Source organism: Otolemur garnettii, unplaced genomic scaffold, assembly GCF_000181295.1.
Source record: "Otolemur garnettii isolate 467f Iridium unplaced genomic scaffold, OtoGar3 scaffold00190, whole genome shotgun sequence".
Classification (NCBI taxonomy): domain Eukaryota; kingdom Metazoa; phylum Chordata; class Mammalia; order Primates; family Galagidae; genus Otolemur; species Otolemur garnettii.
Genome location: NW_003852585.1, coordinates 2165336 through 2176982, shown reverse-complemented (window position 1 = coordinate 2176982; position 11647 = coordinate 2165336). Strand labels below are relative to the sequence as shown.

Genomic DNA, 11647 nt, shown 5'->3' with positions numbered 1-11647 from the left:
GTTCTGGCTGGGCGTGGCGGCTTATACCTGCAATCCCAGCACTCAGGGAGGCTGAGGCAGGTGGATTGCTTAAGCTCAGGAGTTCGAGACCAGCCTGAGCAAGAGCAAGACCCTGTCTCTAAAAATAGCTGGGCATTGTGGTAGGTACCTATAATCCCAGCTACTTGGGAGGCTGAGGCAATAGGATCAATTGAGCCCAAGAATTTGAAGCTGCTGTGAGCAATGGCAGGGTACTCTACTGAGGATGACAAAGTGAGACTGTCTCAAAAAAATGTTTTTCCATATATGACTAGGTGGACAAAACTGTGGTACATCCAGATACTAGAATACATTTGTTCCCCAGGTTTAAACAAGATAGATTCTGTAGGTTTGTTCTTAAGTTTAATTTGTATGTAAATTGGAACAGGTACATTTACCTATTACCTTGAAAGCCTCCATTGGTGTGAGTTGTTCATCTGTCAGATGTTTGTAACTCAGGGACTTACTGTAAAAGCCCCCACTGGTAAGTAAGCATGAGTTGTATGCAAGGTGGATGTTTGTGACTTGAGGACTGCTTGTATTATTTAGCACTGAAATCAAATGAGCTATCAAGCCATGAAAAGAGACAGAGGAAACTTAAGTGCAAATTGATCCATGGACAAAGCCAATCAATCTGACAAGACTACACACTATATGATCCAACTATATGACATTCTGGAAAAGGCAAAACTATGGAGACAGTAAAAATCAGTGGGTGCCAGTGGTTTGGGGGAGGGAGGGAGGAATGTATAGGTGGAGGATGGGATTTTGAGGACAGCGAACATATTCTTTTTGATATTATAATGTTGGATACATGTCATTGCCATTATGCATTTGTCAAAACCCATAGAATGTACAATGCAAAGAATGTAAACTATTGACTTGAATTAACAACCATATGTCAATCATGGCTCATCAATTGTAACTTGTAACTTGTAAACCACACTAATGTTTATAATAGGGATACAAGGTGGGGGAGGGTTACTGTAGGAGGGGGTATATGGGGACTCTTCGTTCTCTCCATTCAATTTTTCTGAAACCTAAAATTTTTTTAAAGGCACCTCAGGTAATTTTGTGCAGCTAGTCCAGAACCAAGTGCTTAGAAATCACTGTTTCAGACAATGTCTACATATTGGTCAAATTGCACCCTTAAATAGATGTCATTGAAATAATCACTGATTATGGAGTCAGCTTCTTTTGGACAGCCTTGTATTGATTGAGACTTTGGACAGAAGTATGCTTAAAGTGTAGGGTTTTCTTTCTTTGCCCTTACATCTTTAGAAGCAGTGCCTAATAGGATCTTTTGAAGGAATTCAATCATCAAGTGGGATGTGGATTGGAAGTAGGAAGAAACTAGATCGGTGTCCTTCAGTCCAGCCAGCCCGTGAGTCTCTATAGCAGTCATCAATGTCTATATCTCAATTCTAAAGCCACTCTTCTTTAACTGCTCCGTGATAATGGAGGTGAGTTTTGTAAATACTCTATTTCTCTTACCAGCCTGCATAATCTGAATTCTTGTCAGTAAAGAGCTCTGGAGAAACAGCAGAGGAGAAAAGGGTTTTGGTGTGCCTCTGTTGCTTGCTTCCTTCAGAGCACAGCTTGCTTTCTTTGCTGCCAGGCTCCTAAGAAGACACTTTCTTTAGTGCTAAGCTTCTGCATGTATTGACTGTGTGTTTTGTTTACTGTATTGTGATGCTTTGACATTTGGGGCCTTGCTAACCCCAGCTGCTCCAGCTCTTGGTTTCTACAGCATATGGAGGACCGCAGTGCCTAGTGGCCAACAGCTCCCCTTGGCATCTCTTCAGGGAGCTTCCAGTGGAGTGCTGGAATTTTGAGCCTGCTACCCTGCTCTGGAGATTTCAGACTTGCTAGCCCCTACAATCACATGAGCCAATGCGAATTTCTTAAAATATCTCACCTCTCTTGCTCTCAAAATTGGTTCTCCTTTTCTGATGAACCTTCACCTGGTACTTTTAGTAGGCAGTACTCCCAAGATATTTAGATCCTAATCCCTGGGTATGGAGCAAAGTATTTTCAACTCCTGAAATAAATACATTTTTACATGTCATTGAAGTATCATCCAAACTTGCCCATAAAGATTGGACCAAAGTCTTGCTCTTTTTATTTGAAATTACAACCCCTCCAAATGATCAGATATTTCTCTGCAGTGTCAGTTACATGTAGTTCCATCAAGGATTAGAGTTGCTTATTTATTAAAAAAAATATGTTTTTGAGAAACTAATTTTATAAGGCATAGTCATGTCCAGTTTCATTTGCTTAATTTCTTTTCCAGAAATGAAAGAAGTGGCCTCAACTATAGTTCCCAAATTGGGGAGCTAAAAGGTAAATTTCAAAAAGTTTGTTTTTAAACTTTATGGCAATTAACCAATGTTTTATTATTATTACCTTTCTCTCCCGAACTCTAGAACCCTGTGATCAACTATCTACTGAAAATCTCCACTTAGATACTCATAGGCATCTCCCAAGGCTACTGTGCCTTGTTGTACAGACTGTGCAATGCACAAGGGGGTCACCTCTAAGGAGGACTGCTATGGTCTGACTATCCCCCAAGATTCCCGTGTTGAAACTTAACCCCCTTTGTGATGGCGTTAAGAGCTGAGGTCTACTGGGACGTGATTAGGCCCTGAGGTCTCACCCTCATGAGTGGGATTCAGTGTCCTTATAAAAGGACTTAATGGAAGGAGTTTGCTCTTTTTTGTACTTCTACCTTCTGCTGTGTGAGGATTCAGCATTTGTCCTCACCAAAGAATGCAGCAATAATGTGTCATCTTGGAAGCAGAGAGACCAGTCCCTCACAAACTGGAGCCGTAAGCTTGCACTTCCCAGCCTCCAAAACTATGAGAAATAAATATCCATTGCTTCTAAATCACCCAGTCTGTGGTATTTTGTTATTGCAGCCCAAATGGACTAAAGACAGATCATTCACAATGAAGTCCTTACAGATTTCTAGGTCTACTATGGCAGTTTCTTGGCATATGGTGGTCACAGGTTGAGTATTTTTAAATTCAGATTAATATGAGGGTACAAATGATTAGGATACATTGTTTGTGTTGAGTTTTAACAAAACTGGTGTATAATGACAATTTTAAGACAAAGAAAAGTCCAGTATTGTAAGGAAGGGGTCTTACCTTCTAACGTGCAGAAAGGCACCATATTGGGCTGGGACTTAGGGCAAATCAAACTCAACATGTCCAGACTCAATTTATCCTACGTGCTCAACTCTCCCACCCACTTGTTACCCTGGATTCCTTATCTCACTGACTGATTTCTCCTTTTACCCAGTTATCCAAGTCTGAAACCTCTGTGCCAGCCTTGGCCCATCTTGGCTTCTCTTCCTTCCCCATTTTGTGCCCAGGTTGTGCAGTACATCAGTCACTGAGTCCTGTCCAATGCCCGGCCTTCAAGTACCAGGTCTTCCTAACTAACCTTCCCATAGCCACTCCTGTGCCTCTAATCCATCTCCATCATGCAACCCCTAGGATCTTCCTGGTAGGTAAATATGATCTGTTCTCCCCTCGCCAAGGTCTTGTCTTTGTTATCTCTAACAGGATTTCTCAAAGTGTGGCCCTCAGACCATCTGTAGGAGAATCATTTCAAGGACTTACGCTACTAAATTTTTAGATTTTTCTGTGGTAAAATTCATGAATCTGCATATTAAAGAGTGTCTCAAGTCACTTTTGTCTTTATTTATTTATTTATTTATTTATTTTGCAGTTTTTGGCCGGGGCTGGGTTTGAACCCTCCACCTCTGGCATATGAGACTGGTGCCCTACTCCTTTGAGCCACAGGTGCCACCCTGTCATTTATGCATGTACTGCAAGTGGTTTTCACACTTTCTATAGCACACTGCATAAACATTTCATAAACATACAGCACAGGCTCACACATCTCCCACTACCCCAGCAGGGGCTGTGCAATGCAGTGGGGAGGACGAAGGAGGCCTTGACTATCCCCTGGTGAGCAGAAGTGAAGGCCTAAGAATTCACTACTCACATGTCTCCCAGCACACAACTTCAATTCCGGGTGACATTCTGGAGCCATGTGCTTGTCCCTTTAGAGTGATTTCTAGAAATGCAAAAATCAACTGGGCAACCATAGAGAGGCCTTCACATGAACCTTGCATGGCAGAAGGGGGTGGTGGAGCCTGTGTGTGTTAGGAGACAATCCTCCATGACTACTTCAGGTTGCTGTATGGTCAGGGTCCTCTGAGCAAATGCATTTATAGTTGAGTTAAGAAAGTTGGTATAAAGAGCCATCTGAGATGTCTCCCTCCCTGAAGCCAATCCAAGGTAGTAAAGATAAATCTCTACAGAGAAGATTTGCTTGCATTTTCAGGTGATGAATAATCATTCTCTCTGCAGGGAAAAAAGACAAGTCACTAGCAGCCCAATACAAGATCACAGTTCCCTAAATTTGGAGTTCCTTTGTCATGATGTACCCCCATTAAATGTGCAGATACCATCTGGCCTCCTATTAGTCAACAGAGGTTACATGGGTGGCCCACATTCAAGTGGAGGGGAAATAGATGCTATCTCTTGATGTAGGAGTGGCAAGGTTGCATTCCAAAAAATGTCACGTAGTAGAGACTAGGGCTCAGTCCAGGATACTGCTCTGGCTGCTGCTTTTGCTGTAAATAATAAACTATCTTTGTTTCTGACCCAGAGACATCATGTTTTCTGTCAGAGTGTCAAAGTATGGCAAGTAGTGAATTTTTTAGCTTGCTACTAGAGTAAAATCTCAGATGTGTAACAGCTGCTGACCTTAGTGTACAATCACTCCTCAGGGCAGTCTTTTTCAATGTTTTTTATCTCACGGCACACTTGAACTACAGTTAAACTTCTGTGGCTCACTTAAATTATGTTGATTTAAAAAAAGTAAAAAAGAAAAAAGGAATATACTTATTGTGCTTTGAAGTTCTTTTGAAAATAATTTAATTAATGATTTTTAAAATTTTTTGCTGCCCACCTAAGGTCCTTTCATGGCAGACCAGTGTGCCACAACACATTGATTGAAAATCTGTCTTAAAAAAAAAAAAAGAAAGAAAGAAAATCTCTGTCTTAGAGGGTGGCTATGATTTGTGCATGTATTCTCAGCTGAGTGGGGAAAGGAATTGAGCAGGTGAGGGACTGGATCAGTAATCAAGAACAATGTCTAGGTGCTCCTGTTGCTGTCCCTCAAACACAGTGGCTTAAAACAATAGTTTATTTATCAAAAATCTATGGGTTTCAAACAGTGTAACCTGGGTCTTTGTACCCTCAATGATTCCCCAAAAATAAAAAAAAAAAATCTATGTGTTACTTATAAGATTCTCCTGCTTCACATGGTATTGACTAGGCCCCTGAGATGGCTGGAAGGACTGAAATGGCTTCATGCACATGGTGGGCAGTTAGTACTGGGTGCTGGCCAGGTTGGCTGAGAAACTCAGCTGGGGCTGTTGATTAGGAACTGTGGTTGTCTTCTGCATGGGCCTCTCCACGTGGCTGCTTGGGCTTCCTCACAGCTTGGCATCAGAATTCTGAAGAGCATTTCCAGAAGTCAGAATGGAAGTTGCAGATCTCTTAAGGCCTAGCCTGGGTAATTATAGCAAGCATCACTTATGCCACATTGTATTGATCAAAGAAGTTACAGGGCCAGTCCATACTCAAGGGGAGGGGAAATAGACTCCACTTCTTGAATGTAAAAAAGCATGTGCAATGGAGGATATTATTACAGCTGTATTTGGAATCATAATATACCACAGGAGGACTACACAGTAGTATTTCTTCAAGTGCAGTGAGTATCAGGTACACCTGGAGAATTTTTCAAAAATGCAGATTGGGGATGAGTCTTGAATATTAACCTTTGAGAACCACTGAACTATAAAACAAAGCTCAAACATCTTAGCCTAACATTTCAGACCCTCACTTGTCTTTATGCTTCAGCAACACTAAATTTCTTGGAGTTCTCTTGCACTTTAATATGCTGTTTAACCTACTCCACACCTTTTTCCATTACTGTGCCTTTTGCCTGGAATGACTTGACTTCTTTATCTCACCAAGCGCTTACTCATCCTATAAGATTCAGCTTTATGTCACCCTTTGTAGGAAGTCTTGCTGACTTCCTCTTCTCCCATGGATTGGAGGAATAGGTGTTCCCATAGCCTGTGTGATTGTCCCCATCATAGCACTTACCAACTTGTAACATCATTGTTAATTTTTCTGTCTCCTCCATTTGCCTGTGAACATCTTACCTGGGTATATGTCAGATTCATCTCTATCCCCTAATAAGTGTGCTTAATTGAATTGGAAGCCTGATTAGGATCACAGTGAATTCCTCTTTGAAGAATATGGTATTTAAAATATGGTTAAAATTGCACAGTTTTCTTTCGGACAAATCTCAGGGCATCTAGGATGCTTGCAGTTATTTGTAACAAAATACTTGACTAAAAGTGGGTGTCTTAGTTTGCTCAGGGTGCTATCACAAAATACCAGACTATGGCTTAAACAACAGAAATGTATTTCCTCACTGTTCTGGAAAGACCAAGATCACTAATCCCATTAGCCCAGGGCCCTGTCCTCATGACTTAATTACCTCCTAAAGCAATGGTTCTCAACCTGTGGGTCTGGATCCACAGGAACTGTATTAAAGGGCCGCGGCATTAGGAAGGTTGAGAACCACTGTCCTAAAAGCATCCTCTCCAAATACCATACCGTTGGAAGTTAGGGCTTCAGCCTATGAATTTGAGGAGGGACACAAGCATTCAGTTCATAATAATGAGTTTACCATTTGATTTAATAATTTTGGAAAACAAGAAGGCTGCATGAGGTGATTTTCCAGTGTGTCTAGATATTTTCCTTTCCTTCCTCCCAGCCCTTCTCACTCTATCATCCTTTCAGCCCAGGGTTACCGCCTCTTGGGTGTAAGATGGCTGCCAGGGCTCTAGGCATCAAGTTCTCAAGGTTCAGTTTGAAGCTATTAAGCTGGCAGGGCAGGATGAGTCTGTTGAGCACAGGTAACTCCCTGTCTGCAAGTCTGTCTTTTAATAGGAAGAGAACTATTTCCTTTATTATGTCCTTAGCCAGCCTGGGTCATAGGACTCCTGTTCCTACTCAGAGAAATCACAGGCAAGGGGGCTGTCATGATTCCCCTTCCCAACATAATCAAAGGTGAGCTGAGAGGGGACAGCAGACTGATATCGGAACCCAAACAAAATGAGCAGGGAAAGAAATCTAGCCTTGGAGGAGGCAAATGTTCTAAATACCTTTAGCATCAGACATTGGCTTGATTTTCTTAGCAGTGATTTCTAAACAGGAGTTAAATATTAGTCTTAATATCAACCGAGGGCGGAAGTTCCGAGGGCAGCGTCAGAACACTTGGTTGCCCTACAGATGGCAGGGGGTGGGTTCCTGTGTGTGTGTGTGGGGGGGGAGTGGAAGCAAGAGTGGGCTGTGTAGGGATTGCTAAAACGCATGAAATTGCTAGTGCTTCAAAATGTCAAGACCAGGGGCGCCCAGGGCTCTTGGCTTGTCTCCAACCTAAAGCTTTTCTAGGAAGGACAGTTGAGGGGGAAAATAATTTGTAATTCTTTATTTCCTCAAAGTTTTGTTTACACCCCACATCTCTAATAGTCAACCTGGTTTGACCGCAGAGCACAGCACTTTATGCATAATCCGTTTGGAGATTCCTAACCCCAGTGGCCCGGTACGTGCCCAGGTCCTTCAGTCAGGATGCCCTAGCACCCAAATCTCAGGCTCCTCGGACAGGTGCCCAGGTGGGGCGCAGCGGCGCTTGGGGGGACCCGGCTCAGGCCCCGCGAGCCGCCCTCCGCGCTCCCGCCCTCGCCACCCCCCCCCCCCGACCCCGCGCGCGCGCGGCCTTGTGGGTAACGCGGGGCCGCCAGGTGACAGCTAATGGCGGCGGCCGCCAGAGGCGGGCGCTAGAGCTGGGCTGCAGGAGGCGCTCAGTGGGATCTTCCCGGCGCCGCTCTCCTCGCGACTGTGGCGTCCCCGCGGCGGCAGAGCTGGGAGCGATATGGACAGGCCGGCGGCGGCGGCGGCGGCCGTGGGCTGCGAGGGCGGCGGGGGTCCGAACCCGGGGCCAGCGGGCGGCAGGAGGCCTCCTCGAGTGGCGGGGGGCGCCACCGCCGGCTCCCGGCAGCCCAGCGTGGAGACCCTGGACAGGTAAACGGGGCCCTGGCCGCCACGGCCTCCCGTGCCCCCGCTCCCGAGGGCCCTGTTCGAGGCCTGGCCGCCCCCACCCCGCGCGCCGCGCAGGGCCCGGCCGAAGCGGAGATGGGCAGCCGCTCTCCGGTCTCCTCCGCCACCCTCCGGAAACCCTGTACCCCCATAGTCTGGTCACCGCCCTCCGACCTGCCCCAGCAGCGCACCTGGCTCACTTCCGCCTCGTGAGCCCAGCTCCCCGAACCCCAAGAGGGGTTTCAGACCTGTCAAACCACTTCCCGTGCCATCTCTTGCTGCCCTAGGCGACCCCTTGGCTGTCCTTGCCCAGGCCACGAATCCCCGGGGGGGGGGGTATTTCGCCTCAGCTTTCCTCTTTCAGGGTCACCTTGCCTCATGTGCTTTTAAGACCCCAGTTCTGCAGCTTGCGGTCTTTGACGTTGAGGTGGTTAGTGGGGACTGGGGTACCTGACCCCACAGGTGTGGGAGCTGGTGCAGATCAGGGCAAAGATACTGTGATTTGAAAAACTGGGATGGAAAACTTCCAAACTGCTCACGAGGCAAGAAAACAGAATCGTTTACTTTCAGTTCTTCACACTTTGAACGAACCGGTTTATTGTTTTCGTTAACTCTTGCTAGCCTACTACATGCGAGGCACACACAGAAGAACTTAGAGAAATTAGAAGCATAAATTGCCCGTGTTCAACTGAGAAGAGCCATCCCATCTTCTGAGGACAAGGGATGGCTTAACCTCTAGCCCGGACATCCAGTTTTCCTGTGCCTTGGCCATTTCCCTGACGCTAGACTGTGCTTAGGGCACAGACATTATTGCAATGTACCTCAGTGAGTTTCAGGAGTTCATTCCTGCCAGCCTTAGTCATAGCAATGTGCTGAACTTTTTGGGAGTTTCCAGAAGCACAGGAACAACAAGAAACACTCCCTCACTTTGTTTCCATCTTGGTGTAATTACAATATATTTTAATACAGTAATCATCCCAGTGGTTAGCTTCACTAAAAACTACTCACAGCTGAAACAGCACTTGGAAAGAAAGGTGAGGATGTCACTCATCTTCAGATATTCAACAATGTATGAATGAGGTCTTGGTGAAAGAATAATCTGTAATACAAGATGGTGTTTGCTTTCTGGCTTACCATCTAGTGTAGAATACATACAAACCCAAAGTTGAACTTGAATATGTTAAGTGCTAGGGTAGAGGTAGAACACAGTAGTACTTGGGCTAGTGCATACAGCTGAAATCATTTAAGAAGTTGAAGGCAATCAGAATATGTCACACAAAATATGCCTCATATTCTGGTTTCCTTTAGAGCTTTTGATGATCAGGGAAAGCCTGAGACAAATGACATTTGAATAATACCTCCAAGGGGGGAGTTGTTCAGCCATATAGATACCATGGGTTGAGGCATTCTAGGCAGAGGCCTGCACAAAGGCCTTGGGTTGGAGTGGGAGTGAAGTGTTTAAGGATTAGCAGGGAGACTAGATGTCATTCGCAGGGAGGGAAAAGTAAGGAATAAAGTTAAAGAAGTCACTGGAGCAGATGAGGGAGAGCCTTGGAGGAACAGAGGAGTGAATGATCTGTTATAGATTTCACTAGGATCCATTTTATGAACCATGGAGGGGAAGGAGTTGAAGCAGAGAGGCTAGTAGGTAGTAGGCTATTGCCATAGGCCAAGTGAGGATGGCAGCCCAGAGCGCCATGCTGTGGAGAAGGGGAGAAGTGGCCACATTTTAGATATAATTTGAAGACCTGCAGGTTAGAGCCGGTAGGATTTGCTGAGTGAAGATGGGTTGTTGGGTATGAGAGAAGCCGCAAGGAGAATTCTCAGGTATTTAGGTTGTGGAAAAAATGGTGTTGTTGAGATGGAGAAGTCTCTCCAAGTGGAGCAGGGTTAGGAGACAGCATGTTCTTTGCTTTGAACATATCAATTATGAGATGCCAATTATATCCTAGAGCAGATATCAAAGAGGCAGTTGGTTTATATGAGCCTGGAGTTCAGGGGTGGTGTCTGGGCTGGAAGCCTAAGTTTTACAGGCATTGGCACACAGATGGGGCTTTAATTCATGAGGCAGGTGGAGTACATGAAGAATAATGGGGTCTGGAACAGGGAATCGGATTAGGAATAGGGCAGTGTGCCAAAATGCTTAGCAGGTAAGAGAGACCCAATCAGGTGAGTGGTCACTAGAGAGACACATTCACATATGAGAAGGAAGTGGTAGGTGGACTCTAAGGCAAACATTGTCTTTTGGGCTTCAGTGGCTGGCTAACTGGTTGTACCTTGCCTTGAGTTAGGTTGCAAGGCTGAGAGGCTGATGCTGGCACAGACAAGTTGAGTTGGTAGCAGCTCTGGGCCAGACTAGTGGTGATGTCTTATAGGAATGTTGGCATCAAAATCAGCCAAGATTTGGGTCTAGCTTGGGAGCCTCTAACCTGCAAGTGGTTGCTGATACCAGGAGTGTGGAGGGCAGTTGCACAGACTACAGAGAAGGGAGAGGAAGAGGAAATGTGGCCTCCCTTCTCAGCTCTGTCATCAGAATAAGTTCTGATTCATGCTGTTGTTTGAACAGTGACCCCTAAGTAGAGGTGTCTGACTCTACTCATGTGGCTTGGCCATGCCTCTTGACTGTGGGGCCCTCATCTCCCTTATGGATGTGTATTTCTCTTAACAATGATGAATGCAGTCCTGTAAGTGGATGTGTCTTGCTGAAGGTCATGGAGCTAGCTGATGACAAAAATAGGGCTTGCATCCAGGCCTCCTGTCTCCTAGCCCACTCTACCACACTGTGTGTAACTGCATTGGCCAGTACACTTCCAGTTGCAGGTGAAAAAAAAATCAGTCTAGCATAAGCCAAAAGGAGATGATGCCTTGATTCACATAACTGTCCCAGATAGAAGGGATGGCCACAAGCACAGTTGGAGCCAGGGTCGCAGGTTGAAAACAGTGTAATCAGTCAGGACTGCCTGAGAGATATACCCCAAACCCACGCAGCCCTACCAATACCCAGCTCATCCCACTAAGGACAACTATGGCCCTGTCTAGCCAGCAATTGCAGAAGACTATTGTCCCCGTCACCCCTTTTAACAAGAGTTGGGAATGTTGGGGGGCCTAACACAGCCACATAGAAGGAAACCCTTTCCCCTCCTCATCTTTCTTTCCTCTGAAGACAAAGACACAAAGGATCTAGCTAGCCCCACCCCGCAGAAGTTTGTTTCAAAGGACCCTAACTTTCCAGGCAAGCTATGGAATTTGTCCACTGCCCACAGCCCCATATAAAAGGGGTCTCTAACTGCACTGCCCAGGCGGGTCATCCTCTCCTTTCAATAAACCTGGGCTGAACATCTCTGTGGCCTCTGGCCTCGTCACTAGGCGCCTTCATTTGTACTCCTCCCTTCACTCCCCCTTTCTTATTTTTTTTTCTTTCTTTTTTTTTTTTT

At 45.5% G+C, this 11647-nt stretch overlaps 1 protein-coding gene across 2 annotated transcripts in view; it reads left to right on the top strand.

Annotated features, from left to right (window-relative positions):
- Positions 1-7888: 7888 nt before the first annotated feature.
- Positions 7889-11647, top strand: part of MTMR1 (myotubularin related protein 1) — a 70033-nt gene continuing 66274 nt past the window's right edge. For both annotated transcript variants that reach the window (XM_023507576.1, XM_003800938.3), the window contains exon 1: positions 7889-8198. In XM_023507576.1, coding sequence (XP_023363344.1) covers positions 8050-8198 — 149 coding nt within the window. In that variant the 5' untranslated portion in view covers positions 7889-8049. The remainder of the gene's footprint in view (positions 8199-11647) is intronic.